Source organism: Bidens hawaiensis, unplaced genomic scaffold (genome assembly GCF_021521415.1).
Source record: "Bidens hawaiensis isolate Kalapana, Puna unplaced genomic scaffold, B.hawaiensis_p1.1 tig00041171_1, whole genome shotgun sequence".
NCBI lineage: Eukaryota > Viridiplantae > Streptophyta > Magnoliopsida > Asterales > Asteraceae > Bidens > Bidens hawaiensis.
The window spans coordinates 65,286-87,473 of record NW_027497285.1 but is presented as its reverse complement, the minus strand read 5'-3'; the positions used below and the strand labels follow the sequence as shown (position 1 = coordinate 87,473).

The 22,188-nt window shown below is 32.6% G+C and overlaps 1 protein-coding gene and 1 pseudogene across 2 annotated transcripts; one reads left to right on the top strand and one right to left on the bottom strand.

The window, feature by feature from the left end:
• The first annotated feature begins 1,337 nt into the window (after window positions 1-1,337).
• LOC143592738 (uncharacterized) lies at window positions 1,338-7,646 on the top strand (annotated as a pseudogene). Its single transcript, XR_013145973.1, has 12 exons — window positions 1,338-1,464; window positions 1,562-1,656; window positions 2,135-2,192; window positions 2,281-2,453; window positions 3,097-3,192; window positions 3,921-4,003; window positions 4,106-4,157; window positions 4,237-4,305; window positions 4,389-4,437; window positions 7,191-7,243; window positions 7,359-7,423; window positions 7,514-7,646. The product of XR_013145973.1 is annotated as an uncharacterized LOC143592738 (transcript).
• Window positions 7,647-9,219: 1,573 nt separating this feature from the next.
• On the bottom strand, window positions 9,220-17,779 carry LOC143592744 (uncharacterized). Its single transcript, XM_077072589.1, has 5 exons — window positions 17,686-17,779; window positions 14,615-14,877; window positions 12,874-13,085; window positions 11,317-11,587; window positions 9,220-9,689 (listed from the first exon to the last, which is right to left on the bottom strand). The coding sequence occupies exons 1-5, from the start codon at window positions 17,777-17,779 to the stop codon at window positions 9,354-9,356; spliced, it is 1,176 nt and encodes a 391-aa protein (XP_076928704.1). The 3' UTR covers window positions 9,220-9,353.
• Between the last annotated feature and the right edge of the window lie 4,409 nt (window positions 17,780-22,188).

Sequence of the window (22,188 nt, the reverse complement as noted above, 5' to 3'; positions counted from 1 at the left end):
GCTCGTAAGACGCCTCGCGCGCAAGCTTTGTTCATACAGCTCATAAGACGCCTCGCGCGCAAGCTGTCATTATTCTTACAGCTCATAAGCCGCCTCACGCGCCAGCTTCATTATTATTCTCATAGCTCGTAAGCCGCAACTCGCGCAAGCTCTATTATTACAGTTCGTAAGCCGCCTCACGCGCAAGCTTTATTATTCTCATAGCTCGTAAGCCGCAACTCGCGCAAGCTTCATTATTATTCTCATAGCTCGTAAGCCGCAACTCGCGCAAGCTCTATTATTACAGCTCGTAAGCCGCCTCTCGCGCAAGCTTCATCATTATTATTATTATAGCTCGTAAGCCGCCTCACGCGCAAGCTTTATTATTCTCATAGCTCGTAAGCCGCAACTCGCGCAAGCTTCATTATTATTATTATAGCTCGTAAGCCGCCTCACGCGCAAGCTTTATTATTCTTATAGATCGGTAAGTCGCCTCGCGCGCAGGCTTTATTATTCTCATAACTCATAAGCTGCCTCGCGCGCAAGTTATGTTACATTATCATCAAGATGCGTGCTCCTTCTTTTATCAGGCATCGCGCCACTATGATGCGTGCCTTATCTTATTTAAGCCAGGGCACCATCATCATCATAAGGACCGCAACATGTCACCATCATGAGGAAAACCTCCCAAAACTCAAAGACAATAAAGACAAGGCCAAAGAAAAGGGAAAAAACCGCCCCATGACTTAACACACCTCATAAAGTCCAGCGCTCCACCTAGACGCTTGCGCGCCCAGGAGCAATGCTGGACTTGGGGGGGCTTGTAGGGGTATGGTACTAAACCCGGTTTTACGACCCTAAATTTATTATGTTTGGCTTATTTTATTATATGGACTAATACAATGTTATTGGGCTGAGGGGGTTTTGTGGAGGTAACCCTAACTGGGCTAGGCCCATTAGGGTACCATGATGGTGGCCATGAGACTCTCTATATAAGGAGGTCTCCACCTCCTTATTAAAGGGTCATGCTCAATAAGAGCCACCACCACTTTTTTGTGTCTGTGAACAAGAGATCCTCAGGATTTCTTAGCAGTCACCTCCACTCCCCCGAAAAACCATTGCAGGTCTCAAGCAGCCGAAGAAGAAGATCAAGACGTGGTTCGTTCATCTCGAAAATCCGTGGAAACATCGTCATGGATCAGGTCAGATTCATTTCATGCTTCGACAAGTATGACCCAATCACAATCACAATCACAATCACAATCACCATTATTATTTTAATAATTGCACAATCCTCTCCTCTCAGTATTATAAAATATAAACCAACCAAGTCTTGCTTTCATCCAAAGTAATTGAATATGAATTCAGGAGTTAGTGTAAAATATGGAGGAGTTTGGAGAGTGTTGTATGTTGTGTTATTGGGCCAACTAGTGTCCTTTTCAGTGGCACTTATGGGCTTCACTGCATCTTATTCTGCGCATCTAGGTTCGATCATTTCCCTAACAAAACAGTCATCATCATTATTATAAGTAAATACATTTGTTCATGGACTTTATCTGGTTTTGATGTTATGTTTTTGTAGGTGTTAATGCCCCTTTTACCCTTTCATTTTTCGCTTATTTGGCTTTGGCGTTGGTCTATGGGAGCATCTTGTTGTACCGTCGTCAAAAGCTACATGTACTCTCATTTTTTTTATTATTATTATTTTGCATTTGTGTGTCTCTCTTTGTTTATATATAATATACTATCATGCATGCGAGTCGATTGTTAACATGCCAAGTGCGCTTAACATGCGAAGTGCTAGAGTGAATTATGACACTACAGTTAAAGTAGCGAAACAATTATTACTCTGGTGTTATTTTGTTGTAGTGTATAGTATTGCACTGGCAGTGAAATACCGTAATAACAAAATTGAAGTTGTGTAATAATATTTCGCTATTTTAAAACAGTAGTGTAATTTTTCTAGAGTAATTTTACAAAAGTTACTCGAGAGTAATTACTCTATTTACGGTAATGCCGCCAATAGGATTTTTTGCTTCACTTTGTCATATTCGCACCGAGAATTAATTTGGTATTTGATCCTAAGCATTTTTAGATACTATTTTAATATTTTTCCTTCTTATTCAAATTTTAATATTTTTTAAACTTTTTGCAGACTGCTTGGTATTGGTATGTGCTCTTAGCGTTTGCAGATGTCGAAGGCAGCTTTCTTGGTTAGTAAACAAACCACAACAAGATTTATATATTTTGGCTCCAAGAAAAAAGACAGTTTTTGAGATGTATGTATATGGTTGATTGCAGTTAATAAAGCATACCAGTTTTCATCAATCACAAGTGTGACAATACTCGATTGTGCCGCGATTGTTTGGGTCATAATTCTGACTTGGTACTTTCTGGGCACAAAGTATTCTTTTTGGCAGTTTGTTGGGGCGGCTCTATGTGTTTCAGGGCTATGTTTGGTGGCGGTGGTGGAGGTAAAAATCAGAGGGGAAAAGTTAAAATGCTGAGACAAAAATAAGAAGTGTGAAAAGGATTTATGGCCACACAAAAAACCCATCAATAAAAAAATCTAAAAAATAATAAAAAAAATCATAACTTAAAATATAAATAAAAAACAATAAAATTTAAAAAATCAAAATGTTTTCCTCGTCATTCCTGTTCCCAAAAAAAAACACTGAAAAGACACAATGCCGAAAATGAACAAGCAACACAATGATAAATAAAAAAAGACACAATATGTCGCAAAATATAACACAATGTTGAGTAACATAACACAATATCAAGAAAAAACGACACAATATCAAGGAAAAATTATATACAATCATTGACGAAACTAAACAAAAAACACAATGATAAATAAAAACACACAATGATCTTTTTTTCTCAACATTGTGTCTTTTTTTTTGAATGAACGAGGAAGACGGTGGAAACATTTTTGTGCCTTTACATTTTTCTTTTTTTATTAATTTTGAGTTATGATTTTTTTATTAATTTTTCATTTTTCTAGGGGTTTTTTTTTGTTGCTACAAATCCTTCTAATCATTCTCATTTTTGTCCCCCTTTATAGAATAATTTGACAGATCATAGTAAAATGATCGGTTTAGAATAAGAAAACAGAAAACTATTTGTGGTTCAGGTGGCTCCAATCCTGTTCTTGGTGATGTGCTTGTGATTGCAGGAACATGTTTCTTTGCATTGAGCAATGTTGGCGAGGTTAGTGTTTATTAGTGGGGGCAATTGTAGAATTTATAGGTAGGGGTGTTAAAGTTGACACGCTTATTCGTGCTTCACCCGAACACGAACTATTTGACTTGAAGATTTTTTCTGGTTTTTACATATTAGTACTTTAAATTTATATTTTTACTATAAAAAATACAAATTTATATAAAACAATACATTTTAATTATAACATCTTAAGTCGTTTCTTTTTTACTTTTAGTTTTAAAAATTTTGTCATAAGATACCCAACAAATTTTAATTTATTATATAAAACACATTTTAAACAAAAAAACATAAGAAATAACCCACAATTGGCCAAAATCCGTTTATACAAAAGCCAAACCCATGATTTCGTGTTTGGCTGGTGTTATGTAAGAAAATCACACCCCTACTTTTAGGGGTTTTATGTTTGACTAGTCAAATGGCTGCAGCTAAAGCACGAAGCAGGCCAAACGAGTCAAAAATGTTTAAATGCCTTAAAACCACCTAAATAACTTTTATCAAACAAGTTCACATTCTTTTTGTAATATTATAGTTTTGTAATCATATTTTTGCACATTAATAATTTTTAGTTTTGTAAAAATGGGATAAAAGGGTGTTCAATGTTTAGACCAACCTATTTTGAGTTTTTGACCCGCACTAAAAATATCTATATTGACCCGATCCCATTTTTGACCAGTTATCCAGCCTGTCTAAATCTTGTAGTATTTTTTGGTATGCAGGAATTTTGCGTTAAAAAGGGGGGCCGGGTTGAAGTAATGGCAATGTATGGTTTATTTGGAACGCTAGTTAACTTAATTGAGATGTATCCTTATTTTTTGTTTGAACTCTGTGTTGACCACACTCAATACCTCCATGCAATTCTGAATAAGAACATCATTTGCCTGTTTCCATAACAATTCCTTAGGGCTATATTCGAGTTCAAGACCCTCGAGTCGATATCTTGGTCTCCTAAAGTTGTAAGTGAATGTAATTTTGCAATGTTTTGTTTTTCCTTTTTTTTTTTGCTTAGATTTGTAAAAACTGGATATTTTTCAGATATTAACTTTTGCCGGTTATGGGATATCGGGCTTTATGTTCGGTTCTTTCACCCCTCTTGTTTAGCAGGTTCGTTTCTCATGTTATAGAAATAAGAAAGAAGAAAAATGTCAAAAATATATGAATTTAAAACTTGTGATGAATTTTTGCAGGCAAGTGGAGCCACACTATTTAATCTCTCGTTGCTCACAGCCGATATGTGTGACAATCGTCAATTTCAGGTTAACTCCGTTAACTCCGTTAACTCAACTCCGTCAATTCAAACTTTAGATCACTGAATCTATAACGCACACCTCATTACATTTAAACTAGGGTTTAAATGACGCTTGACACTTACTACATGTGTAGTCTTTCGGGAATTGCACCGAAACGCAAACGAGTTGACGCAAACGATTAGTGAATAAACAAAAAACGTCAAAACAATAATTATGTGATAATTATGTGTTAGACATATGTGTTACTTGATTATGTTATGTGGAATGCTAAACAAGAAACAAGAACCCAATTAATTAAGCTAGAGATGTAACATTTGGAAGTTTAGGGACTAAAGTGTAACATGTTATTATTATTAATATTATAAAACCCTAACCTCTCCTCCCTCTCCCTCTTCCCAAAACCGACGGCCAAACCCCCCCCCCCCCCTCTCCTCACAATCGGTTCACACACACACACATACCTCTTGGATTTTGATATTGTCTTTCACAATTGAAGCATCCTATATCCGTTTCTAGCCATCTCCTACCTTCCTATTGCTTGTATTGGTGCTTTTGAAGGTATAAATTACAAACCCTAGGTCCGATTTTTCCTATGTATGGTGTTCATATGATTGTTGTTGATTTGATGGTGTATTGATGATGATTTGATAACTAGTTTTGATATTATTGCATGTTAATTGTTGTGTCTTTGAGTTTGAGATCAAATAAAACCCTATGTATGTATGGTGTAATTGATATACATGGATAGTAGTTATGGTGTCTAGAATGTTATATGAATGATTTGTGGTCCATAGATAGTTAAATTGTTGAGTTTGGATGCAAACAGTTTCTGGACAGATTGTGTTGTTGATGTTTGATTGACTGTAACGGGGTGTAAAAGTGAAAATTTATTGAGATAATTGATACTACAGTAAAGTAGGTTGAGTCTAGTTTCTAAAGAATATAAATTTGCAATTTTTGGACGTGTAAAAGTTAACTTTTATGATTTTACAAAAACGTTGTGCAAAGCTGAGTTGTTAGACCTGCTGTTAGGTTGTTTTGTAAATGTTATATCTCATGAACTACGAGACCAATTGGGTTGGTTCCACTTCTGAAAGTTGACTTGTTGAGTTAGGAACCTAACCCAAGTGGTCTTGCATTTATTGGATTTTTCGTTTAACGGGAATTTCAAATAACATTCTGTTGCGCATGAATTTGACTGTTATGAGTTTGCTGTAATGATTTGATTATTGTGAGAAACCTATGTGGAATAAAAATATAATAAAATATGTTCTGGAAACCTAGGACATATATGCTTTTGTGATGATTTTTGGTAAATTAATTGTGATGCTATGATCGGTGGGATAGACTAGTTTTTCAAGTAGAAATTCTGTCGTTAAGAAACTAGTTGCTGAATTTTGTGAAAGTTGCATGAAACAACGTGATTGCTAATTAATTGTCGTGTTTTGACCAAATTGCCCTTGAGGGGAATGATTGCTAATTAATTGTCGTGTTTTGACCAAAATGCCCTTGCGGGGAATAATTGCTAATTGATTATCATGATTTGACCAAATTGCCCTCGTGGGGAATAATTGCTAGTTAATTGTTATGTGTTGACCAAATTGCCCTTGCGGGGAGTAATTGCTAGTGATGTACATTATGAATACATGACACGTAAATAATTGCTCACACATGTAACGTATCACAAATACACTTGTTAAAGTCACACACGATTCACAAACGAAACACGAAACATGTTGTGTGCATAGGTATTATGTGCCGGGTCTAGAGACTCGATAATATTCCGACACTTAGAAAAATCTCTTTGTTGTTTTAGAACGCTAGAGAGAGTTTTTCTGTGACGCGCATCTTGGTGAATTATTTTGGGAATACTTCGCAAACAGTGAGTTCACTTACCCCTTTTAAACTGTTTTCAAACGCTTTTCACTTGGGGAGATAACATACTCCGAAAACGCATTTAAGATTTTGTTAATATAGATTATATATCACTTGTAAAGACTAAGTGGCAAATGCAATAACTAAAGTCCTTCATTCACATCGAACCGTTTAATATTGGATAATAGCGAGTCATTATTGAATAGTACTACTGGGTTTGACAAACCCCACCCAACGCTAAACTCGACTGGAGGTCGAGTGGGTGTAATCTTGGCTAAAGACATACCATGGTCGGGATAGACCTGGTGGCAAGGCAAATGATAAACAGTCAGCTTCGGTGTCGAACACTTAGTAATACTTGTTTTATAGGCTAGCTACCTATAGATATATAATTGACATAACACTACTGGTAACGCTTAACGCAAAACGCTGAACGCAAAACGCTAAACGCAAAACGCTGAACGCAAAACGCTGAACGGAAACGCTAACGCTTTATTTTATTTGAATTCGTGAACTTACCAACCCTGTGTTGACACTTTTAGTATGTTATTCTCAGGTAGCCGAGGCGGGCGAGCGGTTTAGGATCATGCATTGCTTGAAACACTTTTAATTATGCAAACTTATTTTAAACTGTTATCATTGGGTTTTTAAATCGTCCTGCGTGACGCAACATTGGTTTCTATGGTTTTACGCTTCCGCACTTATTTTCATTTAAACGTTTTTATGGTTTGATTATAACTAATGATTCCGATCCTGTTAGTTCACACCCTCTGACGGTAAAACTCCGTTAGTGGATTTTGAGGGTGTGACAGATCCTGTTAGTTCACACCCTCTGACGGTAAAACTCCGTTAGTGGATTTTGAGGGTGTGACAATATGTGAGCCGTTGTCATTCGTGTGTTTTTATATCACCAAAAGGTAATATTTTCGAAAAATAGCTACAGTTAAACGGGATATTAAAATATTAAAAGTAACAGAAATCCAAACATGTCTATTCAAATGTTAATAACTTGTGATCATATAATTGTTGCAGGTGGACTGGTTATATTATGTGTCCTTTTTAGTTGTTGGTGTCGGACTCGTCATATATTCAAAAATGTAAGTCTTGTTGTCACACCATTTTTTGTTATTTTGTTTGATCATATCTATGCTGGTGGTCTCAATACGAAATTTTACTTCTTTCAAAAGGGAGAAGCATTCCAATGAGTTACCCAAACTTGAAAATGATGAAGCAATATGCAAGACTGTTTTAGAGGAACCATACCAGAGGAAGCCGTCCGAGTCTAGAGATGGGGCCACAATGCAACATTATCTGTTATAATAAGCATTACAAAGATGAAGCAATATGCAAGACTGTTTTAGAGCTTAATGTGTTGGCATATTTACACTAATTGTCTTCCCTTCGTGTCGGTTGTTATATCCATAAAGATCCTCTCGGAGAGCTCTTGCGGAGGTTTCTAAAGAACATGATAGGTACTAGAAAGATTTGATGTTGATGAGATTAAACATGTCAACAAAATTATATATCAAAAGTGTGACAAAGTTGTGAGAGACTGAAATGTTGCATCTAGTATTTCTTAGCTACCTAAATATTTGACCTTGTATACATATTTTGTTGTCAATTTGAAGTACTCCTTTTATCAATTATTTCTTGATTTTGTACAACATTTCGAGGCGTATTTGAGATGGATTCGCCACCTTAGTGTCACCAATGTGACTGTTCTCTATGTGTTGTCATTGAATTCATCATATGAATTCATCCAATAATATTGTGTCATGCGCAATGCTGATTGGATGTTGATTGCACACTCATTGAAGTCACTGCTGAAGCCGCCTGAGCCTCTTGTGGTTTAGGCGAATGGTGGCTTCAGCGAATTTTCTGATATATATATATATATATATTTTTTGAAAATTTAAAACAAGATATAAACTAAAAACTAATTTTGTATAATAAAAAATAAAAATATACCATTTCTAGATAAAAAAAACCCAAAACTTATATAAATTATATATTATATATAAAAAAAGCGCAAGTTTTATACTAGTTTTATAAAATAACAACCCAAACATTAGAAATTATATTAAAACATAATGTATAAAAATATAAAATGAAAAAAAAAGTAAAATTCGCGAAAGTCCAATACCCTTCCTAACAAAACCCACAAAAAATTATGTTAAAAAAAACTGCGGCTTCTTCATCTCTTTTCTTCCTCACATCTTTTCTCCACTTCTTTACCAATTCACGCAGCGGCATGTAATGGACACAATTTCCGAAAAACTCCCCTTCAGCAGGCTCGCGGAAGCCCCATCGCGCCACTTTGTTGTGGTGTACGATACTGATGTGGCCGCGCCACCGTGGCTCACGCCCCTGTCCGTGCACCACAACAGACAGTCTATAACATGTATTATCATGTGTTATCATTGTGGTGCTCAGGTCGGTACATTTTTGACAAAAACATGTTCATATCCTAAGGAATGAAAGAAGTTTTAACTGTTCTACCTAATATATTTTTATATAATAACTGTGAGAATGATGCAGACAAATAACACATTAAGGTGAACGAATCTATTCATGTTACTTGATCAAAAGAAATTACAAGAAAATCATAGAATTCTCAAACATCACTAACCAGTGATTAGAAAAATACTGGTCTTACTTGCTTAAAAATTACACGTTAAGATGCCCATTACCCGGAACCCATTCTTAACCCCACCGTAAAAATATCAACTTAAAATATCAAATCTTCTCCATATTTCTAACAGCTCTATAATTTTGATAATATCAAGTTTTTACAACTTCAGCATCCTATTTATTATACTTTTTAAGGTCATATTACTATTTACAATTTTGGCATGGTTAATTAGACACGTATCACCCAGGACCATAGTCATCCGAAACAAGCAAAAATTTTCAAAACTATTAATACACCCATATATCCGTCTTAAAATCCATCCCAAATATTTCGGGTATCCGTTTTCATGATAAGAATAAGAAAGCTAACATAAAATATGTATCAAGATGTGAAACCTAATCTTCCACATTCAGAAGTGTTTTAAGGATATTGTCAGTCATCCCATCAGCAAAAGCATAGAGGTGGCCTGCATTCTTGAGCTCATGGTATTTGACCCACGGGAGACGTTGGGCGATATAGCGTTGCAGTATCACGGGAGTAAACCGATCATCATCACCTTGCCATACATGAACCGATCTCGGACCGTTAGCATCTTGTGATAATAGATGAACTGATCCTGCATTACTTGGAAATGGGTCTTCGAGATCCATTGGATCAAACTCCCACTTCCCGAATGCAATCATTAAGTCACGGTGAAGAGACTCGTATTCTCCTTGTTGTCTTGGTTGCGTCTTTAACACAATAAAAGACAATTATGTTAATGACACATGGTCTTTAATTAACTAGATGCCAGCGGATTCACCGTTGACATGTTTATCTTTATAAAGTAAATTTATGTTTTATGTTATAACTTAAACTAATTAGCAATTTTATAGCAAAACTCAAAACTAATGTCTTATAATTTATATGCATTTATCTTTTACACATTTATACTTTTGGTTGTCAATTTGAAACTTGAGTATCAGTATGCAAAAAGATACAACTAAAATAAATTATAAAATTTTGGGTTAAGTATGCCATGCTCATGTAAACCTATCAAGCATGCGTCCTATTCGGGTGGATTTGTGTGTCTTAACACGACTACGAATATGTTTAGCTAAACGAATCGTGTTAGGATCGGCCCGGCTAGTTCACGGGTTAATCAGTTTATTTTTATAACATGTTTTTTTTTCAACTTGAAACTAATTGGCCATTTTGTGCAAAAATTTTAAAAACAAAAACAAATGACAATAAGGTATTATGGGTTTGGATCAAATACAAATGAAATTAACGTGCTAATTGTGAGAATCAAGTAGAGTAATTATATATACAAGTAGAGTAATTACATAATTACTCTATATTGTAATTGCATAATTACTCTACTTGTATATATAATTACCCCACTTGATTCTCACAATTAGCACGTTAATTTCATTACACATAATTAATTTATATAGATTTGTAGTTTTGGTCGTAAATTTGTAATTTGAGTATTAGTTTGCAAAAAAAAATTACCTAAAATAAAATATAAAATTCTGGGTGGGTCCATCAGCCCACACACCCACCCACTAACATGTTTTAGCTAAACAGGTCATGTTTGAGTCGACCTATCGGGTTCACGGGTTGACCACTTAATTTTTATAAATTAAAAAATGTTTTTTTCTAACTATACCTAAATTAAAAGATAGAAGAGAAATAGGCTTTATAAATTAAAAGTAATTAACGGTATTTATATTTGTATATTTGGTTGTAAATTTATAATTAGTATGCAAAACTAATAACTAAAATAAATTATAAATCTCGAGTTAAACGAGCCATACTAGCGTCAACCTACAAAAACTCGTGTCCTTGTTCGGGTGGGTCCGACATGACTTTCGGGTTGGTTTCGTGTTCGGGTCCAGCCCAACAACCTGTGAGCATGGTTAGCTAAACCGGTTGTGTTTGGGTCGTTTAATAATCTGGTAAGGTTTGTATTTGATTCATTTATTATATTTTCTTAATTACCTAATCGACTAAACTTGGATTCAGTTTTTACAATTAAATTAGAGTTAATTGCTGATGCATTCTATGCTCTTTTGTAACTTTATGAAACTTTATTTCTTGACTGGAGGATTCATGGGTTGACCATTATATTTTATTTTTAATTTTCTTTATATATTAAAAATGTTATTTTAACTTGAAAGTAATTGGCTATTGTATACCATTCAAAAAAAAAGGCTATTGTATGCCAAAAGTTAAATAAATAACAAATAATAATAGGGTTTTATAACTCAAACCTAAATATTGTATATGCATTTGTATTGTTTGTTGTAAACTTCTAATTTGAGTATCAATATGAAAAACTAAAATAAACACGAGCCATTTAAGACAATAACATACCTTGTGTTCTTCGTTTAGTAGACCCATAAGTTTTGGGAGAAGTTCCATGTCCGGGGGAGAAAACATAGCAGGGTTGCGAGCAGCAACCGAGGAACTCGGGAACCATTTTTGAGTGTTCCACCAATAGGTCAACCATGGTAGGTGGTGAGCAACACGAAGGCTCCATTGGTCCGGCTTGAACATTTGGGAATATACTTCCTTAGATATGTTTGATGGGAAGTTAGGCCACCAGTGATTAACTACTGGAGCAAAGAGTGCTACTCCTGTTAATCTGTTTAAATCACAAAATACAACATTATCATAATTAATGCAAATTACTTAAAATGAAAAGGAAAAATAGCTACTGATAAGTTGTAGAGTAGCAATTTCTACCCATTTATTGAGCTCGAGCTGGCTCACAAACCTAAATGAGCCTATTTTTTACATAATTTTTATCTAATATATTTAATATGTATTTATATAAATGTTATTATTATTAAATATAAAACTATGATAAAAATAACTGAATCGTATATATTCTGTCATATATACAATTTTGAGCATTCACAACCCATTCATCAAACACTCTCCCATCTTTATATAAAAAATTATTCAAAAAACACACTCCATCCCTTCCACAATTTCACTTCTCTAACCCTAAATTATATTAAGTTGCTATAGTAACTTTTAAAATATGGATAACTACTATTCATCATCCATCAAATTTATAATAATAATAATAATAATAATAATAAAAATAAGGTTTATGAGTAAGATAAAGATAAAAATAGGGAATGGGATATGAGGGGTTTTTAAAAATGAGATAAATTTCGAAAAAGTATGACTTTTAGTTAAATTATAGAGTAAAATACGGTGGAGGGGATGTGAATGCTCTAATAAATATACATAACAAAAGTTAAAAATGAATATAAATTAATTAATAAACGATAAATGACCTGATCTCGAGCTTGAAAAGTACTCGCGATTTAAGCTCAATCCTAACAATAAGCTTATTTAACAAACGATTCAATATTCGGGCCCGGGCTTCACTTATCAAGCTCGAGCTAGCTTGCAAGCCTAAACAAGCCTTTTATTTATATAATTTTTATTTATTAAACTTTTTTATATATACCATTAATATATAAAATTAACTAAAAAATATATGTATTATGTAAATTATAGTATTTTTAATTATAAAAATACATATAAAATAAATAAGAGTGTACATAAATTATTTAAAAAAAACTCAAATAAAGCTCTACGCCTCTACAACTAAAGCTTGAAACAAGCCGAGCTCGAGCTTAGTTTGACTCGTTTACACCCCTACCAGTCACTAGCGAATGGGTCAATTTGCGTTATTTTCAACTCAAATATTAAGATCTATAAAAACATTGCAATATTTACTTTTGTAATCATAACTGAAGCACTACTTATTCATATATACTTTAACAAGGAATAGAAAATGTTCAACGGTCAATCCATAGTAACAGAAATATAAAACCCCTTTTAAAATGAGCCCGTTTTGGCTCGTCTTGCCACCTCAAAAAAGCATGCTTAAAAGGCTAATTTGACCGATACCTGTGAGGGATGTACTTGATGCAAGGCCAAACCAATTCTCCACCCATAGACATTCCAACCACATAAAATGTAGACCCGAGTTCTAGTTGATCAGCAAGCTCCTCTATATCCAAAGCTAAACTCTTTAAAGTCCGGGTAGGATGCGGGTCACTCTCTCCATAACCGGGTCGGTCAAATGAAACAGTGTACACCTTTAAATCTTCAATAAGAGCCTGTAAAGCTCAAGTTTTCATATCGGTTGCAACAAAATCAGTTTTCTTAAGAAATATAATGTAAGTTATCTAGCCCTTGTTTCAACTTAACCTCAGTGGCTTTAATTTCAAGTTTCACAAAAATGCAAATTTGATCAGTTTTATATATTAGTTTCTAAACAAAACCTAATTATCCAGTTATAAAAACTCAAACAACAGAAAATATTCTAAAAGCTATTTTCTGTACTTGTTCTACTACAGCTAATTATAGGGGCTTGCACAAGACCGAAATGACCGAACCATAACCGCAATAACTGACGTAACTAAAGTGAAATAAACGAACCCAGTAAAAAACCAATGGTTCAGTTCGGTAAGGTTTCGGTTTTGCTATGAACCAAAAATTGAGAAAACGAACTGATTGGAACCGAACTGAACCAAAAAAAAAATCAAAAGAAACCAATTTTAAGTAATTTATAAAAATAATCAATGGCGTAGTCCAAAAATTTTAGGTCTAAATGTATAACAACAACAACAACAGTCATACCCGGTAAAAATCCCACCAATAGCAAAGCTATTAACAGGGTTTGGGGAGGGCGGGATGTAGGCAAACCGCACCTCTATCCAAAGAATAGAGAGGTTGCTTCCAAAGAGACCCCCAGCTCTAAAAGTATATGTATGAAGCCATATAAAAGAAACACAAAAGTGCAACACTAGACCCCTAGATAGCAAAGAAAAAAATCAACAATTAATATGTTATAATAATGCTAATAATAGTAGTCTAGTATTAAATAGATGCATGAAAACATTGATAATAGTGGCGAATACTAAAATACTAGAATATAATGTAAAAATAAAATATTATAATAGTATATCATTTAGACCTTGCAAATAAATAGATGAATACTTAAACAGTTAAACATATTACATTAGGTTGAATTAAAATCAAGAGAAAAATATGACCAAAAAATAATCAAAGCGAAACAAAACAAAAAAGGGAAAGAAAAACCCCTAAAATATGTTTCTAACAAGAAACTATGCATTGCGCTAGAGGTCTTTGACCTTAATCCTACGTCTCCAAGAATTTCTATCCTCAACCATGTCCTCAGAGAGGTGCATATCTACCAAATCATGTCTAATCCTCTCATCCCAAGTCAGTTTAGGTCTAAATGTATAATGATCAATAATTAGCAATACATTTAGGCCCAAATTCATTATTTTTCGGCCCAAACTTTTCAAGTCCAAATGACACAACTTAGAAAACTAAAACCAAACAAAATCCATTGTGGGAATGAAAACAGTAAAATCAAAACCGACCAGTTTTCAAAACCTAAAAAATTGAATTTTCGGTTTTTGATTCAGTTTGAGACTAAAACCGACCTAGACCAACCCATGCACACCCATAGCTAATTATCTGACTTTGATTGCTCAATACCGTATAAAACATCCCCTTAGTGTGTAATTATCTCAGAAAAGTGTGTACGTTTGTTTAACTAATCTATTTTAGTGAAACAATGTACACAAACAACATGAGGAAAATGAAAGATCTATACTGGAGAGGCTGCAGCAGCAAATAGATTGTGATGTTTGCAATTGTCAAAACCATGAACATATATTATTTTATACTTGGCTGTGTCTTTTGGAACACCGTATTCTAAATATGACAAATGCCTTCCATCACGAAGCTTAATCCGGGGCGATGTGATAGGCGGACCACCCGGAGATCCACATATCTTTGGAGGTGGTGGGCGTGTTGCTTGATAAGCCCATGCAAGAAGGCCCGTAAAGATAACCAGCAACAAACTCTTGAAAATTCCTACAAGTTTCCAATGAAATAAGAAGTCAGATGAAGTTTATAATCACCTAAATGGTGTTAAAAGCAAGTTAGTTATGTAAGGTTGAAACTTGAAAGTGGAATATGAGTTCACATAGTTCAGGTTATAAGCCAAAAGTTTCTCGGATTTCAATTTAACAAACAAGCAGACATAAAAAAATTTACTTGGACTACCAAAGCTTATAGAGTAGCATCAGCGGTTATACCCTGCCACTTACAATACCCTGTTGAGTGTTTAAGTTTTCACTGCCATTGTTTAACATACAATATCTTGATCAATTCGGCATCTTAGAGATAACATCATTGACCAAAAAGGCCAAATGACTTATTTGGGTCAACAATGTCATCTCTAAGATGCCGAATTGTACCATAATAAACTAACAAGTCAAAAAAAAAAAAAAAAAAAAAAAGAAGATAAAATTGTTTATGATCAACAAGTTGTAACCAAAATCCTATGTTCTAAACTGCCTGGTCTGGTCAGTCAAACTGCAATCAGAGACAGTTTCCTCCCATATCCAATTTCCTCTTCATGATACAGATAACGAGAATTCACTAATTAGAGAGCCAAGTAGTATATTATAATACTAGCTTTAGAACCCGTGTGATGCGCAGGATGCTTAAAAGAGATACAATTAAGATACAAAATTAAATGATTAAATTTTAAAAACAAACCTATAAATTATCAAATTAAATGGTTTTATAAGTTCAAATTATGTTTTCTAATGGAATATTCATACGAATGCGTGTTCTATTCTCACACAATTTCTTCATAATCACGCAAAAGATGCACCTAGTGATTTTATAAGTTATAATTATATTTTTTAATGGAATAACGAATTCTAACAAAAGATGATAAGATGTTTCATTATGAATGACACAAAAAAAAAGATCATATATAAGATTAGCATAAACAAAGCACACTTTTGTATTACAATTTCAAAAGAAATTGATGAAAGCTCCATGGATCCATGGAGGTTGAATGAATATGTGAGAACGAAACTGTTATTCATTCATAATTTCTTCTTGTCTTTATCATCTTAGACCTATAAATATCGTTCATTTAATTTTACCACATTCATCTCCTACACTCAAAAGTGTATATAAATTTATTTAATAAAAGAAGATAGATATGATTTCATAAAGATATAAATATGTTAATTATATTAACACTAAATTTTATCCCCCGTATTACGGGGGCTGTTTTACATTATTCGTTTTTAATATTTATATATGTATATTTGGATTTTAATTTTATTTATTGTAAGAAAGTTAATAATTAATAAACTTAAGGTTTGATGATGAAATGGTTTCACAAATAAATGATATGTTATTATCCGGTTTAAAAATTATCTGGGTTTGGTGATACCCATTACCCCTTTATTTTCTTTATTATAAAATTGTTTCTTAATTATAAATAATATATATTTTTTTAAATAAAATAGGATATTAATTTTTAGTATATCCCTATTTTATAGGATTTTCATATCAAATATTTGATTAGATTAATTTTTAATATAATGAGATGTTATAACCCGTTTAAGAGCCATCTGGGTTTGGTGAGACCTTTACCCGTGAATTCGGGTTAAATGCGTGAGAAGCCTTCATTTACAAATAAAGCAATATGATGGCTTGAGAGAATGGTTGTTTTACATTTTTTTTAATATTTATTTTTTGGATTTTAATTTTCTTTATTGTAAGAAAGTTAATAATATACTTAGGGTTTGATGATGAAAATGCTTCATAAATAAATGATATGTTATAACCCGTTTAAAAGCTATCTGGATTTGGTGACCCATGACCAGCTTATTTTTTTACTATAAAATTGTTTATTAATTATAAATAATATCTTTTTCTTTTTTAATTGGGTATTAAATTTTAGAATATCCCTATTTTATAGGATTTTCATATCAAATAATTGGCAAGATGAATTTTTAATTTAATGAGATGTTATAACCTGTTTAAGAGCTATCTGGTTTTGATAAGACCCATACCCATGAATTTGGGTTAAATAAATGAGAGGCCTCCATTTAAAAATTAAGCAATCTGGTGGCTTCCATAAAAGGGGGGAGCGACCACATTGCGACACATAAGATTTTAGGGTTTTCGTTTATACATATTATAGATATATACCTGCATATTTTTAATCCCCTATAGTTTAGGTAATTAGTTATTTGATTATAGGATGAATTGATATGTTTTGATTACACTGACATAAATATGTTTGAGCGGGAAATTTAGGCTAGAAATAAAGCTACAAGTGACATGTGTCCTTGGTTATTTACTTTTATTAGAATAATAGATGCACAACTAACAAACTTTAAATAGTACTTGACATATGTTTAAATCAACCATGAAAGTGTTCATATTGTCGAGATCCTGGTTTCTTCATAAATTGAATGGATTCTTAACGCGAATCTAATGACTTTGAAAACACCTAAATGTTTCGATTTATAGATACAATCACATCACGTCTCTAATGATAATTAGAATAAAAGTGAGCTCAATTCCTTCAAATTGAAATCAAAGCACAAGTTATTTTGATTATAAACTAGTTCGAAATACACATCTCACGCGATTTATAATTATTTATTACCTAACCGTTTTAATTATAAGCTCCAATAACACATCTACCAATAATAAAGTAATAAATAACTAGAATCGAATCTGGATCGGTTCGAATTCAAACTTAAAACTAAGCTCAATTACTTACAAAACACAAGTTAATTAGATTAGAAAGTTGTAATGGAATAAATAGAGTGAAGAAGAAAGAAAGGATTCATATTGACAGACCTTTGGGAAGAGCAGTGGAAGAAGTAGATTTAGGTTTCCTGGTGTGTGACCTAGCTGATGCAGCTGATATCCTCCTGCTACTACCAGCTGCCATTTTCTAGATCGACAGGTAAGAATATGTATATATAATAAGCCCCCAATTAACCGTCCGACTGCTTTGTGTGTAGAATTAAATCATTATATATATACACAGGAGGGATACGAATGAAACATAATAAATGAATCAGAACCCTTGGTTGATTTTAATCAATTGTCTATGATGAAAATGGCAAATTTGTAACTAAAAACATATATTTAATTAAAAAGGATAAATATATCACTTGTGATGCAGGTCTCATTAAATCAGAATTTAATGTGTTCAGCGGTTACTTTAAATGACTAATCAATGCTTTTTAGATTGTTAATATGATTTTATTTTTTTTTCATTAAAATTATGTATATTATAGATTTAATTATTTTTCATATAGTTGTTATATACAATATATTTAGTTTAAGTCCACATTTCATTTGTTTTGCCTATACTGTATTGTATAAGCAAACTGATTCCTACACAATATTAGTTTTAGTTATGACTAGACAATATTTGATAGCGTGTTTACACTACATTAGTTTTGTCTACACAACATTAAATATGTCTAAACTACATTATTTATGACTATACAATATTTGAAAGTGTGTCTACACTACTTTAGTTTTGCCTACACTATATTAGATATGTCTACACTACATTAGTTATAACTACACAACATTTGAAAATGTTCCTACACTAAATTAGATATGTATGCCCTACATTAGTTATGACTAGACAACATTTGAAAGTATCCTTACACAACATTATGTAGCTACGTTACTAAGATAATCCTACACTACATTAATTGATTAAAAGAAAAAAAACATTGCGTAGGCCGCTAAAAAGTTATATAGATATATGCTGGTTGTGTAGTATTTTTCATTTAATCGTTCTTCAAGCATGTTGGTTGGGCATAAGTATGGTTGTGTAAGGATGTGCTGGTTGTGTAGGGACGTGTAATTTAATAATCGTGTACATTATAATTGTTATACAACATTTGAAAGTGTGCTTACACTATATTTGTTATGTCTACACAATATTTGAAAGTGTACATACACTATATTAGTTTAGCTTACATTACATTGGATATGTCTACGTAACATTAGTTATAACTACACAACATTTGAAAGTGTACCTACACTACATTAGTTATAACTACACATATGTGACATTCGTCATTTTTAAAAACCCGCAAAACCCGAATCATTTTAAAGTTTTAATACTTTTCGGATTATTAATAAAATCTCCGCATTTATTGAGTATTTGAATGTGTTATTTAATTGTTTATAAATATTGGTGTTCTTCAAAACAGGTCAACCGCCTTCTTCTTATCCTTTCTAAATTCCCATGCTTTGACTTGTTTTTGCAAGTCTTTGATAAACCTATACTATTTTTTTTTATTGATAGTTAGATTCCTCCTTCACCAAATTGGGTCAAAACTCATTAATTTGGTGATTAATATTGCTTAAGACTAGCCTTATGACTAGCTTATGCAATTAATCACTTCAACCTTGTTATTAACGATTTGAAGCCTATATAAAGGCTCTCATACTTCTACAAATCATTTACCACAACACTTTATGCTTTCAATTGTGTGTTTGCTTTTCAAATGGTGCTAAAATCTAAGTTTCAAGTTCTTCTTTCTTCTTGGATATTCCATCCTTGGGTAATTATTGTCTTATTTCTATACAACATATCATGTGATTATCATCATGTTGTCACTATAAATTAAAAACCGTGGTTGTGTTTTCACTATTGCTCTTCGGCACGTTAATGTTCGGTTAAAAAAAGTTTTATTTTGAAAACTAACTTTGGCAAAATTAATAAACATGACTAAGATTTTCCAACATGTTATCTTTATCATTTCAAGCATGTTAGACACAAACCCGAATCAAACCGAGTTCATGTCCGACCAAAAACATGAACCATTCGTTAAACACGTTTTATTGAATAATATTCTGCTTTGAAACGAACCGAAATCATTACAATTAACTAATAATTATTATAACCTTTATTTTTTTTTCCTATAACTAAAATAAATTGATTAAAAGTCAAATAACTAACCTATTTCATTTAACTTATAAATATAGAACAAAAATATTTTTTTAACAAACTTTTCTTTTAAAAATTATAAACCGAACATGCCGGCCATCTATTTCTTATCTTTCCTCAGCCTTATTTTGATCATAGTTATATATTTATCTAGGGTCGCTTATTGAACCGAACCCTGTCGGCTCACTCGCTTAAAGACATCTTCGCTTATTTACTCTTTCTTGCTTGTTTAACATGTGAGTTTTTTATAACCCCTTTTTAATACTTTTAATATTTTTGGGGTGTAGCATGTCAGAAGTTTTTATTTCGTTAGTTATGCGCTTGTTTACAAACCGATTCACATTTATCGTACATGTTAATATTATTCTTGCATGTTATTTATGATTATACGTGAAGTTTGTGCAACGTGTTTACTGTTTTTATGGTAGAAGTTACGCAAACGCATACACATAGTGGGAGGGTCCGACGGGACGTACCTGCGCCGTCTAACATTACGACTTCGGTTATTTACGTAAGGTGGTTCTCATTTCCCCGACTTCTACGGCTTCGGTTAAATGAACGGGAGGACGACACTATTTGATTTCATTTGCATTATGTTTGAATATTTATTGCATGACGATCATTGAATCGCGCATTTATATATATTTATATACGCAAAAACTTATGAAAACTCACCAACATGTGTTGTTGACAAAATATATTATTTTAAATTTGCTGCATGTTGATACGATGAAATGCCAGGACAAGAAAACTAGTTATAACTTAGGATTATTTCAGTGAATATTATTTGTTTCATTTAGATGTAATGTTGTTTGTTTCATTATCAAACTATTTGTGTACTTGCGAAATTATGGAATAAAATAAATATATTGTCACTATTAATAGTGTTACGAGCTTATGAGTGATCTGTACGTTGCACCCGGGCGTATTCCGCTTAAAGCCGGAGTGTTACAACAGATACACAACATTCGAAAATATGCTTACACTACATTACGTAGCTATATCTACATTACATAACACCTACACTACATTAGTTGATTAAAATTGAGGGAAAAAAAACTTCACATTGAGATCAAATAGAAAAATAATAATAATTAACCATGTTTCAGAATGAAATGATTTTAGATCAAATGCATAATAATAACAAGGTTTTCTTTCTTTTTTTTTTCCTTTCCTTTTTATTTTATTTTTTTCAAAATAAAGTGTATGTGAATACAATATTCACAAAAACTTAAAAATTGTATGTGTTATAGATTATTACACCTAAAAATGTAAGGTATGAATTATGTAAATATATTAATCAAGTCGTTGCCTTCATATTATTATTATTATAATATAAATCAGCCTTTTATTTGATCAAATACGCACGCACACCTGTGTTGATTTCTATGTAATAATAATAATAATAATAATAATTTGTAACTACCATTAGTTAGTAACTTATCATTAACTAAACCACTAATGAGTATGAGTTACAAAATAAAACACTTTATATTTTACTAGTATACCCTTGTATTTAAATAATCATAAATTAAAAAGAAATCATGTGATTGGTTAGAATCACTTATCGCACTTCTCGCAATAAGAAACAATTCTGAAATAAACCTATATATATATATATTAAAAACCAAAAAGTCAATACAATTACTCAAACATAATGTACAACCTTTAATGCAACAAAACATACCTGCATAGAAAACAAACTATGAAAAAGAAAGTAGGGGAAGAGTAGTAGTTTCTCGAAGCATTTAAGCTTTCATGTTTTTACATTTATATTTTATTCCACGGGTATATGCATTTTCTTGTTTATTTTTGATTTATTCATTAGCTATTTCGTTTTGTTTGCTGTAGAAATTATAGTACGAAGCTTCAAAAGTAAATAGTTTATTTGTTTTGTATATAAATTCATTGCTGGTAGCATGCGTTTAACGTGTAGGATATGAAATTGCTAAAGTTCATAGATCAAAACTGACTCGTTTGCTTATCTCGGAATTCGATGGCTCCAACAGATTGTATGGCGTGTCATAATGGATCAGAATTCTCACCTATAATCAAAGTTAACCAGTCCTAAGGCGGACATGCTTTACTTTTCCATTTCTTATTAAAAAAAATTGGCAATACTTCGTCCATCGAAGAAAGAAACAACCTCAAAACGATCCAACATTAGAATGAAGCAACGTAGATATCAAATCATCAAGGCAAAAAATAGAGTTTCCGTTGCAGCGCACGGGTCATAATTCTAGATAAATATTAAATACCATCACAAGTTCACTCTTGCTTTGACCATGTGTCAAGTGATAGCCTGATAGGTTCAACCAAGTTATTTAATTTTTGGGAAATTTTCTAAACTAGTCTAATTTGATCAAGAATTATCAGAAATA